The sequence below is a fragment of the Lichenostomus cassidix genome, unplaced genomic scaffold (assembly GCF_008360975.1).
Source record: "Lichenostomus cassidix isolate B80296 unplaced genomic scaffold, HeHo_3.0 unassigened_scaffold_chr26, whole genome shotgun sequence".
NCBI lineage: Eukaryota > Metazoa > Chordata > Aves > Passeriformes > Meliphagidae > Lichenostomus > Lichenostomus cassidix.
Genome location: NW_028147268.1, coordinates 546,018 through 571,271, shown reverse-complemented (window position 1 = coordinate 571,271; position 25,254 = coordinate 546,018). Strand labels below are relative to the sequence as shown.

Here is a 25,254-nt window from a genome sequence, read left to right as displayed (position 1 = left end):
CCGAAATGTTCCTCCTCTCCGTGCCACCGCTCAGAGCACTTCTATCTGCTGGCATCCACATACAACCCAAATCCCTGCTGCTCTGCCAGCCGAGAGGAGGCATTTGTGTGACAAGATTATGGAGATTAGCCTCATTAGCATAAGCAGCTCCTGGGCTGGCCCTAATCCAGAGGGACATGTGCAGCCCATGCGCTGCTGCTGCTTCCCTGGCTGTCCCCAAAGACCTGTGAGAGCTGGGGGACGCCACTGTCACCCCTGTCCCTGCATCAGGGTGGCCAGCAGGGACCAACAGAGCCTCCCAGCTCAGCCCAGGCCATCACGGGGCTTGGGGACAGTCCCAGAGGTGGCAGTGTCCCCACCCCAGCAGCACAGCCCTCCCGCCCCGCACAGGTGCTGCCGGGCTGGCAGGGCTTTATCGGGGTGCTGCGTAGGGTGGAAAAACACTTGGGCCACCGAGCGAGAGGCTAAAAGTGGCCGAGGTCAGGGCGAGCAGCTGCCGGGGCCGTGCTGGAAGGGCTGGAGCCACCCAAGCCCCGGGATTGCATTGCACAGCCCGGGAGCTGGCATGCGGGACGGGCCAGAAATAAATCTGTTTGTGTAGCAACTGCAAACACAGCAACGGCAGCTAGGTGAGATGGGACTCTCTATTTTGGGGGTTTTGTTCAGGTTTTTTTGGGGCGAGGCCAGGAATAAATATTTGCGTGGAGGGGATTTGGTGTAAAGAGGTTTTTGCTTGGGATGGGAGCTTCCCAGGCTGCATGGATGTCTCCACGGAGGTCTGGAATTCCCAGCAGGATCTTCATGTACCACAGGTTTTTGGATGCTGGGGTGGATGGAGAAATGCTGGATGCAGCACAAAGCAGAGCCAGCAGGATGCAGGGACAGGCTGGAGCCAGGTGTACCCCAGTATTTGGGTGACATCAGTGACACTGCTGCATTCTAGACCCTTTGCAGGTGTTATTGGACATTGGGAACAGGGAAAGGGAGGCAGAAATTACTTGGACTCAGCAGAACCCAGGATTGTGCCAACACACCCCTGCAGAGGCAGGATCCACGTGGACAGAGCATGGGTCAGGGTCAGCAGACAGAAAAGAGGGAAGATGACCTGATTAAAGTGTCCAGACCAGTTAGATATAAAATAACCTTCCCACAAGCACAGGGCAAACCACAAGGTCACCTCCTGGCTGGGACAGAGCAGGGACAAAACTCCCACTTCCCACACCTGCCACCCCTGCTGCTGGTGGTGCTGAATGCCCTGGCAGTGCCATGTGGGAAGAGCTCTGCAAAGGGCACCAGGGAGGCTGGGGACAGGGGAAGGACAGGGGGGACACGACTGAATCTTGGCCCACCAAAAGCTGCATTTGTTGTGGCCCTGTGGGAAGGTGAAACATCTTTCTGTAACAGAAAGTGCCATGGAATGAGACCAGAACCTGAGAAAGGAGCTCATAGAGGCCAATTTCTCCTCTCTGTGTAACTAAACCCTGCAGTGTGGGTGATGCATAAGCTCTGGGGTTAGTTCAATAGGGGAAAAAAAGATCATCAAAGAATATATAGAAAGGTTTGTGTCATTGTTTTGCATTTCCCATCACATGGGGATGTGTCAAAGGATCACACTCAGTCCTGAAAAGGGGTCTGGAAATAGTTATAGCCAAGCATGTGATGCATTAGACAGGGGAAAAGGAGAAGAAAATCCAGCTTGGAGATTCTGGCTTTCTCTTACCTTTCCTGTCACCTTATTGCTTCTCCTGAAAGCACAGCCAGTGTCCCCTGAGGGAGACATGAGATGATGAGGGAGGAAAACACTGCAGCCAGGCTGTGTCACCAAGGCCTCGTCAGCTCAGCTCCACGCAACTGGCGCTGCTCAAACCTCCTGAATCAGCACCAGCTGGCTGGAAAATGAAAGCTGGGCTGTTTGCTCCCCTCTTGCACCTCCCAAAATAACCAGCAGTTTCCCTCTCCTCACCCCTCCAGCCACACACCCTCCCCACCTTCCCCAGCAATCAGCGGCCAGCAGCATGCCTGGCCTCGTGCCCCTGCAGTGACCACACTGAAGGGGCATTTTTGAAGATCACCAGGCTATAAATGACTGGAAAATGCTGGAAAACACAGTTCTTCCTGCCCAGGGTCCTGTGTGGAGGTTGTGAGGTGCTGCGGGGCACCTCCAGCAAAGAGGAAAATCATCTTAAACCAGCCCCGTTGTTTCCACTTTGATCTCATCTAAAGAACAAACAGAGCATGAAAAGGTGGGCAGCACGTTTCTTCAGGCTCCTTCCAAAGTCCAGGGAGCTGCAGGAGCTCCAGGGGCTGCCCAGCTCCAGCCTCTTTGTGTCTTGGGCCAGACAGCACTCGACAGCATCCAGACCCAGCTGTGCCAAAGGCTGAGCTCCACATGGGAAAACAGCGATGAAGGGAATTGTGCATGGGATCTGCAGGGGATCTGCAGGGGATCTGCAGCTCCTGTCTCGGAGAGTCAGCCTCAGACAAAAAAAATTATCCCTCTCTGCTTGCTGGCCTGTATTAACTCGTGCTTGTGGCTTTGGGAGCAGAGGAGTTCTGGTGTAAATCACTTGCACGACCTTTCCTGTTTGATGACTTTACAGCTGGCTGCTCACACCTCAAATATAATTTCATTTATGCCATCCATCATTAGCACCTGCTGGAGAGACTGGCAGCTCCTGTCGTTGGTGCTGCTGTCCCCGGGGGTGGTGGCAGTGGCAGGACAAGGATGGGCACACAGGGGGTGGCACTGCCACTGCAGTGAGGGACAGGGACAAGGACCTTGGGCATTCTCAGTCAGACCTGGGATAGCATTGAATAAAATCCTTCTTTTGTCCTCTCCTCCTTTTTCCTCCACATCAGAATGAGCTCTGAGGCTCTTGCTGAGTGTGGAAAGGTGAAATTGATTTTTCCAATTCTCTTCTCTGCCCTGCGAGATCATCCTCATGTGGATGCCAACCACGGAGCCCTTGAAGGCCACACCAGCCAAACTCCACTCTCCCAGCAGCTTCTTGGTTGTAATTTCTTGCATTTCCACGTCCTCAGCAGCCAAAAAACCACCCAGGGCAAGACCTGGCTGCGTTATTTCTCATCTGGAGAGCCTCTTGCTCACATCCCCTTACCTAAGGCACTGCAGCTGAGGTGTTCTCACCATGCAATTAAAATTGAAGAAATTCCCATTAAATACAGCCTGGTTGGTGTCACCGGTCCCTCCAACAGAACCTTCCGTGGGCTAATCAGGCATGTGCTTTATTGCTTTCAATCCCTTCTCTGCTATGCTTAATTACACTTAATTATTGTAATCACGGGCTCTGCCTTCCTACCTACAACCCACTAGCCCAGGGAAACAATCCCCCGCGATACTGCTGCGCTTGTAAAGCCGAATTCCAGAGCTTCCGAGCCGGCGGGAGGAATGCAAACCCTTACATGGCTCTGCCAGGGGCTGGGGTTGGCTCTCCCTCGCCTTTGGAAAGCTCCTCTCAGCGCTTAAGAATGGCCAGCCTTAATTCGGGCAGCTATTCCATCCCCGCAGACAAAGGAAACAAGCCGGAGCGCACTTAAGGAGCAATTATTTAAATCCCCCTGTCTGCAGGAGGAGGGGGAGCTGCCCGAGCCAACAATCCCATCTCGCTGCGGCTCCCCAGAGCCACATCCCAACCTCTCCTCCGACTCCTTATAAGTTCAGCTTTGCCCAGATGTCTCAGGGCACAGCTGGCTGCATCTGCACCCGCCAGATCCCATTTGTCATCGCCCTATAAACACCGGGGAGAGAGGGAACCTCATGAAAAATCCTGACCGTGTGCTTTGTTCCTGGTTTGACACTCAAAACCCAAGTGAGGAGAGCAATCTTCGGAGGGAAAGGCATTTCTGAGCATCCGCGGCTGTCTCCAAAAGTGTTTGCAAAGCCCATTAGGCTAATTTGACAGGAGGAAAGAAAACAAACCCAAAGCTGCAGATCACTCACTGCTCGCCTGTGCCGCGGAGAACTGAGCTTGTAAAAACCAGCAGATGAATCATCCCAACAGCAGCACTCGGAGCTGCTGATGCTTAAAGAAAACCTGATTAGGGGGGAAATTCTCCTCTTTGGTTCACACAGCACCTTCCACTGTCCCAAGCTGCTCCAAACCCTGTCCAGCCTGGCCCTGATATTTCCCTAATATCCAATCTAACCCCACTCTCTTCCAGTTTGAAGCTCTTCCCTCCTCTCCTGCCACTCCAATAATTAATAATAATTGCAATACACCCCTAGAGTGACAGACTCCAGGCTTCTGCCCCCATCTTTGTACAGCTGCAGGTTTTTTACCAACATCCTCAGCATCACTTTGCCAGGCAGAAGGACACGGCCACAGCTTCGGTGTTGGATTCCTCAGCTCCCCAGCTGGCACCAAACACTGTTTCCCCCCACAGACAGCAGAATTTGTGAGACAATCCCTTATCAGGTTACATCAACAAGCATTACAGCAGGGCAGATAAGCCTATTTTTTTAATCTGAGGCACTGTGCTGGAGAAAATGCCACTCAGCCTCTCTCAGAGAGAGAGGCAACACATATTTATTAATATATTTATACATTCTATATTTACATATTCTATATTTTATATATTTATATATATTCTATATTATATATTTATATAAGTATATATTTATATATGTTTTTATATGTATATTATGTATTTTTATATGTATATATATTTATATACATATACCACAAGCAAAGACATCTAAATGTCTACCTATTTTTTTTTTACGGTTTTCAGCTTGCAAACTTTAAAAACAAATCAGATATTTGCTGTTCATCCATATTAAAACATGGAAAAAATTCCCTCAGTGTTGCCTGCACACTCTGTGTGTGTAACACACATGGTTTAATCACACAGGTTGCAGCTAGAGCCCTTTTATTGCAGCATGATTTCATCTTCAAACCATCCCAATATCCACTTGTGTACAGTAAGTTCCCCATTTATAGGTTTCTAATAAAAGCAAATCTTCCCTAAGTGGCTATTACTGGATTTCTCCTTTCAGCCTGGGGATAAGCAGGATTCTGGGCTTTAAAAAGCTCTCTAGTGGGCTGAATAAGAAAGTGACAACTGAAGAATGTCATGGCAAAACTCTGGTGTGTTCTAATTACAGCACTGTTAACGAGAGGAACATTTGTCAGAGCAGAGCTTCATCACGTTCAGCACAGACACAGAAACCTCCCACTCACACGGTGACAATTTTCTCTCCTCTCCAGGCAGATGCCACAGGAGGTGGTGTCTGCCAGCACAAGGTAAGTTCCACCATCTGGAAATAATTATTACTTTTTTTTTTTTTTTTTAAATGAAGGATTTTTAGGAATTTGCACACTGGATTGCTAAAGAAAATGATGTATTTATTTTCTTTGAAAAAGGACCCGAAGTACAACTGTAAGAAATCTGCTCATTACATTTAGACACACAGTTTGAGACTGATTTCCAGAATGTTCCTCTGCACAAGTTACATCCACATGCACCTCCCATGTCTTCCACACTCCCCCACCCTATTGCACCTCATCACGATATTTATAATAAAAAGGCAAACCTGCAGATTCTGTGGATGTTGACATTCAGTTTGACCATCTGCAATGAGTAAGACGCCCTGAACAGGAATTTGGCTGCAGCAAGGCAGATGGAGGCTGGTAAAACCCTGAGCTGTGTGGGGAACAAGGGGCTCTGGGACAGCATAGGCTGCCCGACCCTGCCAGCCCCTCTGCAGGAATTATTTGGAATAAAAAGTCCAGGACAACACTCAGCTCTGCACGAGGAGCCAAGGATTTCACCTGGCACAGGGCGAGTTACAGAGCTGGAGGCATCGGTGGTGTTTCAGAACATGCGGGCTCTGTAATGGGATGTAGGAGGTGCGTTTATTTCCACAAACCTTTGTTAAATAAAAGAAATAAAAATCAAGTGGTGTCTGTGACCTGGCTCTGCACAACTCCCTGGCAGGAGGGGCAGCCAGGGGGGATTTGGGATCTGATCCCAGGGCACAGGGACAGCAGGAGAGGGAACAGCCTCAGGCTGGGCCAGGGGAGGCTCAGGTTGGACAGCAGCAGGAATTTCCTCATGGAAAGGATGGTCAGGGATTGGAACTGCCCAGGGAGGCTTGGAGTGCTCAGCCCTGGAGGTGTCCAAGGACTGGGTGACAAGGTGGGGATCAGGCACAGCTTGGGACTGATGATCCTGGAGAACTTTTCCAGGATTCTGGGAAGCACCAAGTATAAAATCACTCTGTCCAACTCCCAAACCAGCCAGGGACCCACAGCTCCGAGCACTCATCACGTGCTGAAGCCACAGGATTTTGCATTAAGGTCTTTGAGCATGGATTGTTTTCAATCTCAGCTGGTGCTGCACACAAGTTCCACAGATCTTTCCATATTATTTTGGCTCTCCACTTCCACAACGGAATTAAACTTTGGCAGGCAGGGGATTTGTATCATTTCAGCAGAGATCTCTGGGTGCAGCATCAGCCTTTTGCTTGTGTGCCTGGGATTAGCAAGACATTGCTGAGATCATCATATATATGTTTCACAGCCAGAACAGCTATTAGACTTCAACAAGGAAAAAACCCAGGAGAGCTGCAGCCTGCAGGGAGCAAACCTTTAAAAAGGACCCTGTGTTTGTTTGAGAGGTAGTTTTGAAGAAGATGATCATTGCATCATCTACAGCTGCATAGAAAGTTTTCAACTGGGTGAAAATCCTAACAGGTAAAAAAGATTGTAAGCAACACACTCACTCTTCCACAGAAGTCATATTAAATCTGTCTAATTAATGTGCTGTGAATTCTTAGTTCACTGGTCAAGCAGGATTCCCACTGCAGCTGGCTGGGAGGATAAAAACCACCAGTGAGGAATGTCTGTTTTACCCAAAAATCTCTAAATTTGGGTTTGGGTCTTTCAGATGTGCTGCTCATCACTGATTTATATAAAAATATTGCTGAGCCAAACAGGTGAAACTGCAGACAATGAATAGTTATTTACACCTCCCACAGGGTAGTAAAACACAAGGAACATTTTAAAACAAGTTTGGGTGACTTTTAGAAATGCAATGCCTGATATGCTGTAAACACAAGCGATTTGCATGTGTTTTGTGGTAACTTCTGAGGAGAACATGACTCAGGTGCCAGTGCTGGCAGCTCAACAAAGAAAAGTTACCACAAAAATAAAAACTGCTCTGAACCTATTCAGACATTTTTAATTCTAGGCTACCTTCAACATTCTCAGCAGCAGCACAACTAATGGCAGCGATGGACTCTGGTGATTTCAGACCTCACCAATGTTTGGCTTTCCCAAAAACAAGGGTGAGTTTGAGGTTTGGCCATATCTGGTGAGCACAGACTCTGAGACTGTGACCACCCCTGATAAATGACAGTGACACAGCCATGCTCCAACCCCCATGTCTGGCTGGAAAACTCCTGCTCCAGTTCACAGGGAACTCAGCAAGTCCAGGGCTTGCAGGGATGATTCCTCAGAGGATCCTTATTGGCTCTCCCAGTTTGGGAATTCTGCATCAAACAATTCACCAAAAGCAAATGCTTGATGAAGAAATTGGGGATTAGTGATTGGAAACAAGACCCCAATATTTTCAGCTATGTTTCCTGGGTTAGGAAGAAGTTTTCAACCCAGCAAGTATCTGCTGAGGTTGCTTCCTTTCCCTGCTCACCCAAATGAGCAATTCACCTAACTACATATTTGATTTTCAAATGTGGTAGTCCCAAGTAAGTAAAATCCAGCCTTAAACAAACACAGGCACTTTGTGCAGTCAGGGCACGCCGAACACATTTTCTAGATGAAAAGCCACAGTTTTGCCAGTTAATTACTTTATCTGCAGCTTCACAGCCCCAGCCTCAAGCCAGATTACAGTGTGTGCACCAGAGGCTGCCACACGAGGAGTTCCCTCACAGTCACTTCTTCCCAGAAGTCACAGAATTATTATTCTACCCTTGGCATTTTATAGACAAAATTATTTAGAACCTGAGCCCTGAGATCCTTCTGCCAGGCTCCATCACCAGCACATTATATTCTCTATATAAAATACTTTTCCATGCAACTTTCCTGCCTATTCTCCTGAAAGGCTCCTATCTCCTCACTCACCAGGTGTATTTTGTTAAAAAGAAATGTAAAGGGCAGACAAGGAAGAAGAAGATTTCTGGCTGCTGAAAATATGCCAAATCTATTAGAGATTCCACTAAAATCGATGGTATCTTCTGCCACTTCCTCCCAGAATCCACCTCCCTGGTTCTTCATTCAAATAAAACTTCTCTCAGCCAAGCAAAATAAAAAACACCAACCATGTGTTGTTGTAAGGGACCCAGGAACAGCCCATCCATGCTGGCTGCTGCACGGAGGAAGGCCAGACTGTTATTTTAATACCATTACTAAGCTCATTGAGTTGACACTTGGAAAACAAAACAACTCAGGAAAGCTCCACACAGGAGAACCTCAATTTCAGCTCCTGGGAACCTCAGTTTGAAGTGCTTTGGAGCTTTGGCTGTGTCTTTTTGAGGTTTTCCACAGGCTCCACCCAGCATTTCAGCAGCGCTGTAATTACCCAGAGAGGCCAAAATGAGCCCCATCTCCTCAGGGGAAGGGTCTACGACTGAACATTTGCTCACCTTATCTTAAAAATCACCCTGGTAGCTCCTTTGCATACTGAGAGTCTCCTTCCTGTAGCATTCAAAACCTGCTGCAGAGAAAGCCATTCCATTTAAAAGCTTCTGTTCATAAAAGCTCTAAATTGCATTTCAAGTTGTTTTCAGGCACCTGGCAAGGGATCAGATGGTTTTGGAGATGGACTGGAGCCATGAGGCTGCAAGAAGGAACAACCCCAACAAGCTGTGCTGTCGCTGTGACAGGTCACACCACCCTGTCATGTTCTGGGAAGATAAAGGAAGAGGAAATACAAGCTCATGTAGTTCAAGAATGAGAAAATGTAGGCACCCAAATGCCTGAAGGAAGGCAATTAGAAATAAAGCAACTCTTCCCATTTAAATATTTTCATTTGGAACCGCCAGTTCTTGCATCTTATCAGTCCTCCCTGGTTATGTTTCCACAGATTAGGTTGAGATTTCAGAGCACACTCCCAATTATTAATGTGTGTTCCCCCCTCCCTCATTTTCTCACACAGCCCTGGGCCTGAAAAACTTCTCCTTGTCTGACAGGGGTGGCATGTTTGCATTTTTATTAAAAGAGCTTAATGTAATTCAATGGAATTCACTCTACACAAAGAGATAATTTTTTGCAATTACCAGAATCTCAAACATGGATATAAACCAGCTCTTGAAGTTCAACATTTTTTGTTTTAGAAACACAGGAAAAACAAGGAAACACACACCTGGCAGAACTGATGATGGAAATCTGAGCTCCAAAGAAACAGAGTAATTCAATCATTACCTGAACAAACTGGCTCACACTGGTGATGGATCAGGCCTGATTCCAAATTCTCGTGATGGACAAGGCCTGACCCCAAATTCCCCTACAAGTTTTCCATAGTTTTTTTTGGGGAACTAGCAAGTGTTAAAGAAATCAGTATGTTTACTTAACTATATCCTGTGTTTCATGGCATTTCTATGCTCCTTTAAAATTTTATAATCTATTTTCTTTTCCAACAACCAATCACTTTGGTGTCTACATCCCATGACATTTTTTAAAATCCCAGGATAGATAAGGGAAAAGCAATGCAGAGAAATAAAATCCTTCCAACTTAAGCAATTTGCAAGGAAGTTCCTAATGCATTACATTAATGCATTTGTGCTTTTGACAAGAGATTTTAAAACTTTCCCTGGAACAAGAAGAGCTCAGCTGGAGATAACTGAAAACACGTAGTTTAAATCAAGTTCTTTTCCTGTGTTAGGCAAAGGAACCTGTTAAACTATGATAAGGAATGGCTTGATTTCTAAACCAGCATTTTTAAAGAGCACATCTGCCAAACTGTCCTTGTGCTCCCCAGCTGAGCTGAACTCCCAGCGATGGAATATGCACCAGGTGTGAGTGAAGCAACTGGATAAAAGTTAGCCCTTTAATGTGTACATTTTTGACTGATCTTCCAATATTCAGGACTGTTCCTCTAATAAAAAGTAAATCCATTAAAACCCTCTGCATTCAATTTCCTCCCACAGCATGAACAGACAGTTAACACACACGGGGTGTATCCTGGGAATCCCTCACTCCCCACTAGCTGCCCAGTTTGGGGAGCACAGTACACAGAGGGATGCTGCCACTGGGGTCAGTGGCCAGAGTGGCCCTCAGCTTGCTGGGGACTCCTCCAGCCACGGGAGGCAACTTGCTTCCAATTCCTTGGAAGGAACCAGAATAGCTGGAAATCCGTCTGCCGGAGCTTTTCTCCACGCTGGCGGCTTTGGGCATCCGCTTACAAATCCAGGGGTGCCGCAGAGCCTGGCTGGGAATCATGCGTGCAGCAGGATCCCAGCTGAGGCATTCCTTCAGGAAACCTATGAACAAGGGGTCATCACAGCCCTTCAGAGCTGTCACCCAGTCCTTGTCCCCTGGGGCACCCCGGAGTTTGCCCCGGCGCGAGCGATTCCCGCTCAGCGTCACTTTCCCGTCCGGCTGCGTCGTGACTGTGCAGTAACGGGGGTGACCCTTGGAGTTGATGAAGTTCTTGGCTCGCTTGGATTGCTCCAAAAGCTTCTGAGGTGGCATCCCGAGAAGTTCCATCATACAGGCCAGTTGGTCTGACTCGTCCTCTCCGGGAAAAAGAGGGTAGCCAGTCAGAAGCTCCACCAGAATACAGCCAAAACTCCACATGTCTATGGGCAACCCATAGCGGCTCCCCAGGATCACCTCTGGCGCCCGATAAAACCGGGACTGGATGTAGGTGTAGACTCTTTGGTGCTCAAAACAGCTGGACCCAAAATCTATAACCTTGATTCCACTCCTCCCTTGCTGTTTTAGGAGGATATTTTCTGGCTTCAAGTCACAGTGGATGATTTTGTTTCTATAAAGCGCATCCAAGCACTGCAGGATGGAGTGAGCAAACTTCCGAACCAGCTGGAGGCTGAAGCCCTGAAACTTATTCCTTTTAATCAGCTCATACAGGTTCATACTCAAGAGTTCAAAGGTCATGCAGATGTGGTTCCGAAAGGTGAAGCTCTCCAGCATGTGGATAACATTCATGCTGCCTGTTTTATCCTGCTTCTTCAGGTGCTCCAGGATCCTGATCTCCTCGGCAGCTTGGCGATGGAACCTCTTCTCGTTGCGCACCATCTTTAAGGCCAGGTGTTGGTGGTGTTTGTGGTCATAGACTTTGGCAACTTGTCCAAAACTGCCCTTGCCAATGATTTTGAGCACTTCATACCTGTAAGCAAGGTGGTCGTGGGGCACGTGGATGTAGCTGCCTTGGTCATCATCGTAGCCACCGTTGTTGGGGCCACCGATGACCCCCTGCCTCTTTTTGGCAGTGGGACCCACAAAGTAAATCTCAGAGAAGTTAAAGATCTCCTGCTGCTCATAAGCTGACAACTGATGTTTGAACTGTTTGACAGCTTGCTCTGGAGCTTGGGAAATGGCTTTATGTGCTTTGATGGAGCTTCCATTGCCCCTACAATTCAGGCTCTCTAGGGTTTTGTCTTTTGTCAAGGAAGGGAGAGATCTTTCTGAAGTAAGTCCTGCAACTCTTCTGTTGCCAGAGTCCTCAAATAACTGCTCCACTTTGACCTGATTTCCAGTCAGAGAGTGATCCTTCATCATGAGTTTGCTAATAGAAACCTACAGAGAAAAAAACGACTTTAGTTTATCTTTTAAAGCACAGATTAAGAATAAAATCACTACCAACACAAAATCAGTAACACCAATGGGTTTGGCACTCATAAGGGACAAATATAAAGTGCTGGACTAAATTAAGCTACAAGCACAGTTATAGAAAGGTACACAAAGAGAAAGCAACTCACTAAAACAGCACTTGTGCTTTTAAATCCAGAGAGGGAAACCCTAGACAGCCAAAGACTCAAACAACCACAAAATACCTATCTCTAGTCTGCAAAGAGCCAGGGAACAGCTATGTTTAGCTTCAAACGTGGGTGCAGCAGCACAGCCACCGACAGATGCAACTTGCACCTGTCTGGAGCATGGAATGCAACGTGGACGTGCAGAGACTTGGCAGGAATATTGCACAGATGAGCTGCCAAAGGAAGACAAAGCTACACCAGCAGGTGACATATGGCTGCTGGGACCCAGCTGCGCCAGGAGCAGCAGGATGGCAGGGCAAGGCAAGGTAAACCAGCCTTTAAAAAAAAATTAATTGTGGGGGTTTAATTTCAAGGGGAAAACATCATATCCACAACTCCCTTTGAAATCACAGTGGAATTGCAGAATATCCTGAGAGGGAAGAGACCCACAGAAATTATCAAGTCCAACTCCTGGCCCTGCTCAGGACATCCCAAAATCCCACCCTGGCCCTGAGAGCATTTTCCTGGAGCTCTGGCAGCCCTGGGGCTGTGCCCATTCCCTGGGGAGCCTGGTCAGTACCCAGCACCCTCTGAGGGAGAATATCCAACCCAATTCCCTAATATCCAACCCAAACCTCGCTGACACAGCTCCAGCCACTCTCTTGGATCCTGTCACTGGTCACAGAGGGAAAAGAGAGCTGCTCAACGATCTTAACACAGACTTGGAAGCTTTGAAAAACCAAGAACACCTCCCACTCCAACTCAGCTGAGAGCAGACTGTAAGCACTCCCTCTTACCACCATGTGTTAAAATATTTACATCCGAAACAAACCCATACAAGGTGAGAAAAACACTGCGAAATTGTCAAAGCTTGTCAGTTTTACTATTTAGTAAATGCTGAACTCCCTGGAGGTCAGTTTCCCACTAGCACAGCAGTTATTCCTTTTTCTGCTTGCTGAGAGGCAGCACAGAGGTGTTGTCTCATCCCATGCAGAATTGAAGAAGCCCTGACTGAAGCAGAAACATCTGTTTTCCATTTTGTCCTTTAATCTAAAAATAAAGATTTCAGACACATGCCAAACCGAATCCCTGAAAACCAAAATAACTACACAGGAATCAAACAAAAAATATAAATAAACCTGCAGCCCCACAGCAATAAAACCAAATTCCTTTTTAGTTACATCCAGTCCAACATCTCAGCACGGTCAGCAAATAAGGGAAGTGAATGTTCTCTCCAAAACCAACTACACACAGCTCATAAAATAGTCTGTTTGTTGGTGCTGCCCTGAAATGTTAGTTCTTGCTCACAAGCCCCCCAAAAACGGGCATTTCCTGCAGAAGTCAGTCCTTATCAACATGGGTAGACCCTAGCAAGTTCCACTCCTCCTATCACCCCCAAAATGCAGTGCACTGGGAGGGACACGCCTTGCCAGAGTCTTAAATAAAAACAACAGAGCCCAGCCCTGGTAACTCGGAATAAACGCCTTTTTCTTGGAGCCTGGCTGAACCTCTGAGATAAGAATGACATTTTTTCAGAGCTGGCTCAAAAACTCTTCAGTCCAGCAGCCCCAAACAGAAAGTTTACAAATAAACAGAGGATATAAACACAGAACTAGGGTCACGCTTGTTTAAATACTCCGTATCCAAGAGCAACAGCAGCTCTGCTCCTGCTGCTGCTCATAGCAAACATTTTGTACCTTTGAATCCCTAAATAAACAAGGAATTCATGATTCCATTTATCCTGGAACGATTTCTTAATGAAGGAATTATGGCTTTGGATTTCAAACCTGACTCAACGGTAGTAAGGTCTCAATTTTCATTCTTAGAGGACTCCCAAAATCAGTTGCCACATGATGGTGAGACACAAATATAGCTCCATCTTCACTTGAACTCAGAAGTGCTGCACTCAAAGTCAGATGACTCCTGGGTAACACCAGCTTTCTTTCAACAGCTTTATTTTACAAATCACAGGCTCCCCAGGATTTTGGTTTTCTTGCTGAAGTGCTACCAGCAGGCAAGAAATGAAGCTGACAACACCAGTGGCACCCTGATGAAAACTCTCACTCAAAAAACTTCCTTTTCGTTGACAAGGAAACAGTTAATCCAATTCCTACACAACAGGTTTTCAGAGATTTTCTGAACACTGAATTAAACAGACTGAATTCCACCCATGTATCCTCAAAGCAGAGAGACTTTATGTTCTCTTGCAGCTCAGATGAAGGAATGGGCAGCTGCAGTCACCAGGACTCCTCAATTCTCATGTAACATCACATCATAATAAAAAATCTTGCAAGAAAGAAACTAAAAATCCAGGTATTTTCCCATTAGAACTGAGCATCATCATTGTCAGCCTTGCATGCTGTGCCTCAGCTCCTGCCTGCTTGATACCACTAAGGCTGGATTTTATTGAAGTATCCTCATGCAAACTGGGCATGCTATAAATCCTTAATCTTGCCCTAAGAAGTTAACAGGCTTCAGGGACAAAACACAAGTGAAGACAAGATACAGGAATCAAACAAAATATTCATGGACTTGTATTTGTATTTCACTGGGTAGTTCCATTCTACTGACTTGTGTGCAGTTATGCACAAATGAAGTCACACTATGGCTTAAAACACTGCAGTTGAAATGGTTCCACATCCCTGCAAACAAAAAAAAACCCCAACCCACTACTCTTCAAACCCTACTGCTCAAGAAAACTCCACACTCCTTCTGCTCCCCCTCAACATTGCCAAAAAGGGAAAAAAAACCAGACCCATGCCCCTGAGTTTGTACAGACTAAATTAATTACGAATATCTGCTACAATAAAATCCTATAAGGTGATGGTTTTCAAATGCATCTTACTCAGGGCAATGTCTATTTTCACTTTTCAGAGAGTGAGAGTTTTTTTTTTAAGCTTAAGCTCCTTCCCTTCTGCCAGAACTCAACGAGAGCCAAAACACATTTTAAACCCTTCTGAAGGACAGATCAGTGTACAGAACCACAGCTGAACGTGACCACTAGTGAACCAATTAAAGGGAAAAAAATCTCCCAACTCCACATCTGCTGAGGGAACCCAGCCCTGATGAGAAAGCCTGGTAACACCTTCAGCTGGTAAGGAGCTATTTTGGTAGCGAAAGAAGTGACAGATAATGCCCAAGTTTTCAGAGCAGAAAGATACTTTTGTGAGACGTTTGGCAGCCACACAGACTCACACTGCTCCTTCTGCTGCTCCTACGTACTTATCCATCGGAATTTTCATGAGGGAAACTAAAATGGAAACGTGCAGGAGGAGGCAGAGCAAAGCGTGTGTGGATTTACTTATCAGAGAACAAGGTGACACGGCAGAACGCTTCAACCCTTTGTAAAGTAACTTTTTTTTTTTGTTAAAACACGAGCTGAGGGCAGTAAGATGGGATTCCTGAGGCTGCCAGCAAGTTCTGCAGTGAGCACAGCACATCATTTTTATGCTCAGGAAAAACAATGATGTTAAGAAGCTACTATAAAGTTGCAAAATCTTTTTTAAAATTTGTTATTGACAGGGAATATAGCTGATTCCTGGATAGTTCTCACTGCCACACAACACAACGTGAAGACACAGATGGCTTTAAAATACTCACATGAGCTCTTGAAAGGGAAGGAAGTCCTGAAGGGCTCCGTTCTTCATTTGTAGACTCTTGGTATCGACACTCATCTATCCTCATATAGGAGTCATATAATGCATCTCCAAACCTGGCTGGAAAGGTCCCACAGCACACCAGTTATTCACAACAAATCACACTGATACAGACAGAGCCAAATGCTGAAATGCAGCTCGCTGAGCACGTTTTAATCTGTAAAATCACTGATTCTCCTCATTCATTAAATGATCCCTGGAATTTAACTGTATTTTAATACCACACGAGTGCGGTGCTTCTGGGAGATCTCAATTCCAGATACTTTGAATTCAGAGGTTCTTTTTTGTTAATCAACTTCTGCACTGCAAAAAATACATCCCTGAGAAACATTAACCACAAATAGGGAAATTCCCCCTAATCAGGATAATCCCAAACGAGCACAAAACGAGCAAACACTTAAACACTTGATAGGACTATCCTTTAAAGCAGGTTATCCCTTAAAAATGAGATGCGGGAATTACAGCTGGCTGCAAAAACGAGGGAAGGGGGGAAAAAAAAAAGGCGGCGTCGCTCACTGTCGGCGGCTACGCTCACCAACTTCAAATCGCAACGCCTATCGCGACAGAGCCGCCGATCGGCCGGCACCACGCGGGGGGCTCGGCGGCCCCCGAGCCACACCGCATCCCCCCCTTTCCCCAGCCCCGCGGGACCCCGGCCGCCTCCTCACCCGCCGCGAGGGGCCCGTCCGGCTTCCTGCCCAGCAGCATCGTGTCGGGGGGGTCCCGGCGCGGGCCCCATGCCCGGCGGTGCCGCTGCCCAGCGCGGCGCTCGGCCCGGCCCGGCCCGGCCGTTGCCCCGGGAACGGGAACGGCCCCCGCCCGCCGCCCAGCCTCCCGCCGCGCCTGCGCACCAGCGCCGGGGCGGGGGCCGGGCGCACCCCGGCTGCGGAGTGCCGGCGCTGCTTGTCCCTCAGACAAACCCGCTAACCCAAACCCACCTCGGTCAAATCCCCTCAGACAAACCCCCGAACCCACCAGAACCCACTCACCCAAAACCACCCGAACCCCCCTGACCCAAACCCCCGAACCCAAAATCACCCGAACCCAAACCCCCGAACCCAAACCCCTCCCACCCTAATCCCCTCACCCAGAATCACCCGAACCCAAACCCCTCTCACCCAAACCCCCTCACCCAAATTCCCCCACCCGAACCCCCTCCTCCGAACCCCCCTGACCAAAATCCCTCAGACTCAAATTGCCCACCCAGGAGAAAAGGAGGCTCCGCACACTGAGGTGTGTAACGAACCTTCCACAGTAACGGAGTTGCGACGAGGCAGGTGTGGGTAAAACCATGTGTGCTCTTGTACGACAAACTGCCCGACCCAGCCAGCCCCTCTGCAGGAATTATTTGAAATAAAAAGTCCAGGACAACGCTCAGGGCTGCATGAGGACCCATGGATTTCACCTGGCACAGGGCGAGTGACAGAGCTGGAGGCATCGGTGGTGTTTCAGAACATGCGGGCTCTGTAATGGGATGTAGGAGGTGCGTTTATTTCCACAAACCTTTGTTAAATTAATAAAAGAAATAAAAATCAAGTGTCTGTAACCTTCTGGCTCTGCACAACTCCCTGGCAGGAGGGGCAGCCAGGGGGGATTTGGGATCTGATCCCAGGGCACAGGGACAGGAGGAGAGGGAACAGCCTCAGGCTGGGCCAGGGGAGGCTCAGGTTGGACATCAGCAGGAATTTCCTCATGGAAAGGGTGGTCAGGGATTGGAAGTGCCCAGGGAGGTTTGGAGTGCTCAGCCCTGCAAGTGTCACCTGGATGTGGCACTCAGAGCTCTGGGCGGGTGACAAGGTGGGCATCGGGCACAGCTGGGACTCCATGGACTTGAGGCTCTTTTCCAACCTCAGTAACTCCGTGATCCTCTCAAGGCTGCATTACTACAACACTCCTGCAATACTCCAACCCACTCCACACCCCTCGACTGTTCCTAGTCGATTTCCAAGCTTGAGATCAAGCTTGGAAATCGACTAGGAACACTCAAGCGAACGCATAAATCTCAGCAAGAACGCCCAGCTGGCAGGGCACCTTAACCAGAAAGCAACGTAGAAGTTTCAGCACAAAACAAACCCCACATTTCTGAGAACCCTCGTGTGGAGGAGCCGCGGGGGGATCCCAGACCCGGGCGGGGGGACAGGGAGCCCCGCAGGGAGCCGGGGTGGCGGACCGGGGCAGGGGCACCTCAGACCGAAGCGGGGGCACCGGGACCCCTCCCGGAGCCGGGGCTCGGTGACCGGCACCCCTCCCGGCGGCGGGGCGGGGGTCGCGGGGGCTCGGCGGGGCCGGGCGCCGTTTCCAGCCGGACGGTTTATGGGCGCGGACGGCGCCATGGCGGCCGCGGCGGGCTGAGGGGACGGCGCGGGCCCGCCATGTTCGCCAGGGCGTTCCGTGTGAGGGCCAACAGCAGCATCAAGGGCTCGGACCGGTGAGTGCCGCGCCGGCAACCCGCCGGGAACCCGCAGGGAACCCCCCGGGCCGGGGGATGCGGGCGGTGATGCCTCCGGAGCGGCTGCTTCACCCTCGGCTAGTGCTACACTCCCGGCCTGAGCACGGAATGTGCGTTTCGCTGGAAGGTGCTGCCGTAATTAAACCAGGTTTAATTGAAATGTTATGCCCGGGGCCTGGATGAGCCTTCTGGGTTTATTTATAGCACCTTTCAGTGCTTAAAGGGGCTGTGAGTGAGTGAGTTGGAGGGGGGCTTGGATAAGCACGTGGAGTGACAGGACGAGGGGGAATGGCTTTAAACGGAAGGAGGGTAGATTTAGATTGGGTATTGGGAAGAAATTGTTCCCTGTGAGGGTGGGGAGCCTCTGGTACAAGGTGTCCAGAGAAGCTGTGGCTGCTCCTGGATCCCTGGCAGTGTCCAAGGCCAGGCTGGAGTCTCCTGGGTTAGTGGAAGGTGTCCTTGCCCATGGCAGGGGGTGGGACTGGATGGGATTTAAAGTCCCTTTTAGCCCAAACCATCCATAATTCTATAATTCTTTCTTTTCCTGAGCAGCAGTTCGGGACTGACTGACGGTCCAGATTCACTGGACACTTCTGTGAATGACCACGCAACCCCGCTGTGCTGGTTGCTGTGGCTTAAATTAAATTAAATTGAACTAAACTGTAGGACAGGGAAATCTGCGTGTCCCCTGCTCCCCCTGCAGTTGGGGGTGACAGGCTGGGCTGAGCAAGTGTGACACTCAAAGGTTTGTGAGTGTCATGAAATCACAGCACAAGACAGAGGCACAGGCAGCAAACAAAAGCTGAAAGCAGATGTTTAAGGAAGATATGATCAGGGCTAGTGTATTCAGCCTTTTCCTGGTATTCCTCTTACATCATTTGTAAACCCAGAGACAAATGCTTCAAATTATCTCCTGTGAAAAGGTGGGAATCTCAGGAACAGCCAACAAAACAGTAACAGCAGATCTAGGAGTCATTCTGAGGGATGGCCTAGACAGCTTTCTAACACATTTGGGATTTTATCACTACAGGAGGAAGCTACGAAGTGATGTTGCAGCAGCTTTTCCCACCCTGAGCACTGAACAACTGGCTGAGTTGATTCCAAACAAGGAAGAGCTCAATGTCATCAAAATATACTCTCACAAAGGGGAAGCCATCACTGTTTACATGAACCACAGGAACCCAATACTGTTTGAAGTGGAGAAAGTTCTGTATCCAACAGGTAGGGGGAAGGGACAGGAATAATCCTTCCCTCTTTGCTTACCTTCCCAATTAATTATTCTGGGGTTGTTTTGATTTCACATTTCTTCATTATCCAAGGAGAACTTAGCTTTAAAGATGGGAAGAAACAACAGCTAGAGACGTTCTTAATGGTGCATTTTTAAATCTCCTTCTGTTTTGGGACAGTGTACACTCTGTGGGTCTACCCAGACCTTCTCCCTGCCTTTTCAACATGGCCCCCAGTGCTGCAGAAACTTGCAGGAGGAGCAGGTAAGAGCACCAGAGCTTTGTCACTTTGCACTGCAAAGAGGAGTTCCTTGCAGGACTGTTCAGGTGTTTTCTGTCACAGGGGCAAAAATGTATCTGAAACAAATAAAAAGAATGAGTACTCAAAAGTAATTCGTAGTGGTGCCATAGGAAGGGAATAAATTAGCTGTAAAAAGAATTTGAGAATGAAACAAAGTAGGTGAAGCTGTTTAAATGCAGTAACCTGTTCCATGTGGGAGTCTCAGATTTGGAAACACCTTCTCAGGCTGATGAGCAGCTCTGAACTGGGACACAGAACCGCCTGTGTCATCGGTCTGTCCCTTTTGTAAGCTCCTTCCTACAGTGAAACCACTGTCAGCCGAATGGTGGATTGTGCAGGTGAGGTTGGAGCTGAATTCCTGGGTTACTGGCTCTACCACCTCATTATGGATCAAGACTAACAAGAAAGGAGTCTGTTTTCTGGAGCCTGCTTTGGATGCAGCTCAGACTCAGGAGAATCAGGTCATTATAAACTTTAAATTACTGAACTGCTCAAGCAGAAAAAGATTAAATTGCGGCTGCTGCAGCCTTGGTCTCTCACCTGGCAGTGCTCACGTAGGAAGAGATGTCTTTTTCCATGACACAGTCTCAGGTCTCTCTGCTTTGTTTGCTTTTGGGAAAAATGAAGTGCTTGAGTGTGTAGCTGTGATAGACATCTGAGCCAGCCTCGCTGCTGACTTCTAATGACCCAGTTTCTGGGGGAAAAGACTTGCTAATGGGGAAGGACATTGATGAAAGAGCCCTGCGGGTCATTCATCGCCCGTGGCAACCAGGCTACCTCTGGGCAGAATCCAAAGATAAGGAGCTGGCCAGGAGACAATGGCCACAAAGGCAAGGGGAGAGGTAGAGCCACTTCTCAGAAAGGAGAGAGGCACGAGGCTCTTCAGTGCCACAGACTAGAGGAGATTTAGGAAGCATTCAGTTCCTAAGAGCAGCGTGTTTTGGGATATCTCCTTCATTAATTCAAATATCTGCTGTCTGCCCTGGTAATTTACATAATTTAATGCTGCTTACCTGGTTACATTAAGGCCTTTATGTGATTTCTGTCCCCAGCCATGTGGAGCTTTGGTTGCAGTTGCAGAGTTCATTCTAGACTTGATAAAAAATAGCTGCGACAATGAATGGGGGAAAAAATTGTTGGCTTCTTCAGCCTCCCCTGCAGATTTTTGGGAAGTGCCCAGCGCCCTTATGAATTGGATTCTGTACTGTACGGGGAAAAAGCGCCGCGTTACGAGGAGGAATAGAAAATGCTGTTCTCTCTGGCGTGTGCTCAGCGCATGTTTTTGCTGAGTAACGGGAGGGAGGGGGGCGGAGGAAGGCGGTGCCTGAGCCTTTCATTGAGAAATGGATGCGCTTCATTCTTGCCGCAGACCTGATGCTGCCAGGAGTTGTGGTGCCACCTTCCGGCCTCCCTCGAGTGCAGCGGGGCGCGCTGTGTGCTGTCACCCTGCTGGGAAACAGGTACGGAGCGTTCTGCACTTCACAGCCTGCCGAGAAACTGACAGCGAAATGAAGGGTTTGGAGGAAATCAGAGCAGAAGTGTTGTCGTGCGCTTGATGCGCTGTGAACCTGAGCAGCGGGAAATAGAGCAGGGAAAGAATCCACTTCGTTTTCTGGGCTGGGATATGTTTGAGGTGAGGTGGGAAACTTTGAAAATTGGTTCTTTTGGACTTGTGTGGTCCAATAATTTTAAACAAAAAATTGTGTATTCTGCACAAAGTTCAAAGTGAGGGAGCAGTGCTGAAGCTGTGGGTTTTTCTTCACTACTTTTGGCAGTGCTTCTGGTAATTTATTAAAAGCAGGAATGTGATGCTGCACAACCTTCACTTCATCCCACCTGCACACATCCTTGGGATTCTTTGGAAAACTTTACATACCAAAAGGATAACCAGAAAATATGCAGACGTTTTTTAAAAAGCAGGTTGTACAGAGCAAGGACATTGTAAAAGCAATTTAGTCTATCCCTGTGGCACAGCCAATGTTTGTGTTGTCCTGCTCCCACATTCCCTTCTTTTCCTAGAGCTCCGGTGGCAGTTGGAGTTGCTGTGATGTCCACGGAGGAGATGTTGGCTGCTGGAATGAAAGGGAAGGGCTTTGCTGTGCTGCACACTCACCTGGATCACCTCTGGTGGGTAACTGCCAGGCCTTTGGTAAAATGTGCAACAAGTCTCATGTGTGTACTGAAATCCAAATCTGTGCCCCAGTAAGATTAATCTGTCAGGCCAACTTACTGAATTATTTGGGTACAGCTTAGATAGGACCATTATTCAGAATTTAAGGAGGAAGACGAGTTAAAAGTAAATTTTATAGTTTAGAGATTGCAGAAGAAGACCCGTGCAGCTGCCAGGGCTTTTTTTCAGAGAGACACTTGTTCCCTGTCCTGTGGTTTCAAAGCAGCAAAAGGAAAGCTGTGTTCTGCTTTTTCTTCCTTTTGTAGGGAATATGGTGACAAATCTTATCCTCCTACCTTAGCTCCCTTGGTAACGGATTCTGCTGCAAAGGAGAGCGCTGGAGATGAGGAAGAGCTGGAGGGGAAGGAGTCTGTCACCAGCTGCTCCCCTGAGCCAGAGCAGCACCTGGACATCAGGGACTTGAGCCTGAAGGACAGAGAGAGTTGTGCAGAAGTGCTGGGGAAGGAAGAACTCCATGAGAACAGAGCTGCAGAACCAGCTGAAGATGCCAGCACAGAGGAAGCTGAGGACAGTAGGACTCCACAAGGTATCTTTGTATAACAATGAAATCAAACCACGTCCCTTTGGTTTGCTAAAGCCCACAGGCAACTCACTGCCTCCCTGTCCTTTTTTTTATCCTGCAGAGCAAATGGATGCATTATTTAATCAGTGCTTTTTCCATGCCTTAAAATGCAAAGTAAAGAAGTCAGATCTCCCTCTGCTCACCAGCACATTTCTAGGCAGCCACATGTTCTCCTGCTGGTACGTGGGAAGGAGATGGAATTGGGATTTGCATGCTGGGATTTGGTTTTTAGAACATAGAAACTGAGTTGGATATTTAGGAAGAAGTTTTTAATTAAAAAGCAAAATCCAGTTCTTAGATCTAAGGTTATGCTCACTTTGACATCAAATACTTGGAGCAAAAACAATCCTTTCATCAAATACTTGGATGTGAGGATTGTCCAGACCTGGATTTGCACTTGGTGCCAACTTGAGTTGGCTGACATTTGGTTCAGCATGGTTTAGTCACCTGAATGGCTGCTTGCCTGCCCACAAGAACATCAGTTTCACTCATCACATTCTATTTATTATCTTCAGAGTAATTCTGTGTGATTTGTATTCCTGCTGTTAAGAAAGTTCTAGCATCAGTAGCAAGATGTAAGAAGAAATGGTGACTTATAACTAAAGAACTTTTAAAAAATCCATTTATAGCCCTGCTGGAAAACAGCTGGACATAAAGAAATCAAGCTATAAGAAGGTGAGACTTTTCTGTTGGTTTGGGTTTCTTTTTTTTTGCATTAATTTTAGTAAGAAACAGAAAAAAGTTTGAAACACAAGAGCAGGAATTTAAAATGCCACATTTCTGATTGTTGCTTCCTTCAGTTCTCTAAATTCCTGCAATGCATGCAGCACCAGAAGATCTTACAAGTGAAGGAGCTGCACAAAGGCGTGGAGAGCATCGTGGAAGTGGACTGGAAGCACCCAGAGTACGTAGAAAATCACAGTCTTTAAAAGAGTTGTGAGTCTCTGAAAGAAGGGAGTGCAATCTGCTACTGCCAGCTCTGTTTCCATCCCTTTTCCTCACACCAAACAATTCTTGTTGCAGCATTAAAGCATTTGCAGTGCCTGAGGGATTTTCCTCAGCTTGTGCTGCCCAAGACAGCAAGAGTGAAGACAGAGAACAAGTGTACCATCCTCCTGAAATCATCCCACTCTATGGAGTCTCCACAAAAATGATCCCACTCTTTCAGGAATCTGGACACAGGTAAGCACAAAAATAAAATTAAAAAAAAAAGATAAAGTAACAAAATTGCAGTTGCTGTTTCTCTCTTAGTGCCAGAACCCAACAGCTGAATACTTGAGTTAAAAAATTTTCTTTCTCTTCAGAAAAGGCAGCATCCTCTCAAGCAGTGATGTGAGAAACATCATCATTAATTATGTAAAGAGTAATGAGTTGGTTGATGAAACAAACAAAAAGTAAGTACAGGCAGAAGTTTTCCTACCCTGCTTCCACAGGAGAAACTGAAATTAGAGGGGAAAAAGTGACCTGGTTTGCTCCTTCTGTGTGCTTTTGTTTTGTAGCCTTGTAAAGGTGAATGCCATTCTGTGTGACTGCCTGTTGGAGAAATCAGAACAAGATGAGATCTCACACCTTAAATGGGATGAACTCTTGAGCAGGTGATTGTTCTCTTCCCAGAATTAGAGATTTATTGCCTGCAACTCAAAGCCCCATGGTGGCAGCTGCCTGATTTGTAATTTCCTGTAGATAAATGGGAACAAGATGAGATCTCACACGTTAAATGGGACAACCTTTTGAGCAGGTGGTTGTTTTCTCAGTGTCCCTTTGCAGAGTGACACAGATTTTTTGCATTGCTCAGGTGCCTTGAGCGGCTGCAGCCCTTACACCAGGTGACATTTCCTGGCCAAGAACCCGTGGTGAGGAAAGGAAACATTGAGCCCATTGACATCAGCATAGCACAGAGATCATCCAACAAGAAGGTAAAAAAAAGAACTAAAATGAGGGGAGTTGAGCAGATGAAAAGCTCAGGTTCTCAGGGCAGCTTTGCAGTCATTATTGAACCCTCAGCAGTGATGTTTGCAATCATTATTGACCCCCAAAGGTGACAATTATCAAGAATCTCGAGCTGTATGGGTTGGACCCACAGTGTGTGGCCAACACTCTCCAACAGAAGGTCCAAGCCAGTGCCACCATCACCCCAGCACCAGGAGCAAAGGACAGAGTCCAGGTCCAGATCCAAGGCAACCAAATCCATCATCTGGCCAAGATGCTGCTCGGTAAGAGGATTCTGGAGCTTTTGACAGCAAAATTGAGATCTGAATTGTTAATTCTTATTTACCTGAACTGAGCTCTTGGTTGTGTTGCAGAAGAATATCAGCTACCTCGGAAATACATCCAAGGCCTGGAGAAAGCTCCAAAACTTGGCCGGAAAAAGTAGGAGACAAATCCCCTGGAAGGATTGCTCAGCTCTCATTATTTATATAAGTGTTTTCTGCCAGCAAATCAAAGATCATGTAGAGGCCCTGCTCATTCCAAAGTGAGTCCTGGATGTTTACAAGGTCTGGAATTCACCCAAATAATAATAATAATATTGCTCCAGGTGTTCATTTTTCATACAAATAAAAAGCTGACTAAACCCCCTGGCATTACTCTGTTGTGATATTTTCTGGAAGTCGATACTGAAGCACTGGATGCTGCAGTGGCTTTTGGGTATTTCAACATTCTTGTTTTGCTTCAAGGGTATCTAATAAACCTCCACTGAAATGTGAGAAAAATACATTCCAACACAACATCCTGGGACAACTCAATGGCCATAGATTGCCTTTGTCAGAAGTAAAACCCATTTGGGTTTAGATTTTATCCTTTTAAACATTTCCAGGTATTGAAATCAGACATTTCAGCACTGAGAATTAACTGTATTAGCTGGGCTTTTGTACTTTATATTATTTTTATATATAAAAATACATTTTAATGCATGACATGAACTGTAATTTATCACAGGTAACAGTTCTGTCCCCC

At 47.3% G+C, this 25,254-nt stretch overlaps 2 protein-coding genes and 1 long non-coding RNA gene across 4 annotated transcripts; 2 read left to right on the top strand and 1 right to left on the bottom strand.

The window, feature by feature from the left end:
- Window positions 1-396: 396 nt before the first annotated feature.
- On the top strand, window positions 397-9,619 carry LOC146423871 (uncharacterized). Its single transcript, XR_014847245.1, has 3 exons — window positions 397-629; window positions 5,126-5,264; window positions 8,758-9,619. It is a non-coding gene; the product is annotated as an uncharacterized LOC146423871 (long non-coding RNA).
- DYRK3 (dual specificity tyrosine phosphorylation regulated kinase 3) lies at window positions 9,173-16,398 on the bottom strand. Of its 2 annotated transcripts, none has more exons than XM_085044242.1 (3): window positions 16,239-16,398; window positions 15,515-15,630; window positions 9,173-11,735 (listed from the first exon to the last, which is right to left on the bottom strand). In XM_085044242.1, exons 1-3 carry the CDS (start codon window positions 16,276-16,278, stop codon window positions 10,182-10,184), a joined length of 1,710 nt encoding a protein of 569 aa, XP_084900368.1. In that variant the 5' UTR covers window positions 16,279-16,398; the 3' UTR covers window positions 9,173-10,181. The 2 variants fall into 2 exon arrangements, with proteins under 2 accessions (XP_084900368.1, XP_084900369.1); XM_085044243.1 differs by having other exon boundaries at window positions 16,243-16,388.
- Window positions 16,399-17,842: 1,444 nt separating this feature from the next.
- On the top strand, window positions 17,843-24,881 carry EIF2D (eukaryotic translation initiation factor 2D). Its single transcript, XM_085044241.1, has 15 exons — window positions 17,843-17,998; window positions 19,050-19,240; window positions 19,426-19,509; window positions 20,916-21,006; window positions 21,566-21,673; window positions 21,983-22,263; window positions 22,361-22,478; window positions 22,929-22,974; window positions 23,100-23,203; window positions 23,323-23,481; window positions 23,604-23,693; window positions 23,799-23,894; window positions 24,095-24,215; window positions 24,338-24,512; window positions 24,603-24,881. The coding sequence occupies exons 1-15, from the start codon at window positions 17,943-17,945 to the stop codon at window positions 24,671-24,673; spliced, it is 1,791 nt and encodes a 596-aa protein (XP_084900367.1). The 5' UTR covers window positions 17,843-17,942; the 3' UTR covers window positions 24,674-24,881.
- The last annotated feature ends 373 nt before the right edge of the window (window positions 24,882-25,254 follow it).

Excerpts from the sequence above, each read along its gene's own strand:
- DYRK3 (XM_085044243.1), bottom strand. The coding sequence starts at position 16,309 with ATGGGGCCCGCGCCGGGACCCCCCCGACACGATGCTGCTGGGCAGGAA. Across the intron at positions 15,631-16,242 it reads AGCCGGACGGGCCCCTCGCG|CCAGGTTTGGAGATGCATTA; the intron begins GCGGGTGAGGAG and ends GGACCTTTCCAG. Across the intron at positions 11,736-15,514 it reads CTTCCCTTTCAAGAGCTCAT|GTTTCTATTAGCAAACTCAT; the intron begins GTGAGTATTTTA and ends TTTTCTCTGTAG.
- EIF2D (XM_085044241.1), top strand. The coding sequence starts at position 17,943 with ATGTTCGCCAGGGCGTTCCGTGTGAGGGCCAACAGCAGCATCAAGGGC. Across the intron at positions 19,241-19,425 it reads GAAAGTTCTGTATCCAACAG|TGTACACTCTGTGGGTCTAC; the intron begins GTAGGGGGAAGG and ends GTTTTGGGACAG. Across the intron at positions 22,975-23,099 it reads AGAAATCAAGCTATAAGAAG|TTCTCTAAATTCCTGCAATG; the intron begins GTGAGACTTTTC and ends TGCTTCCTTCAG.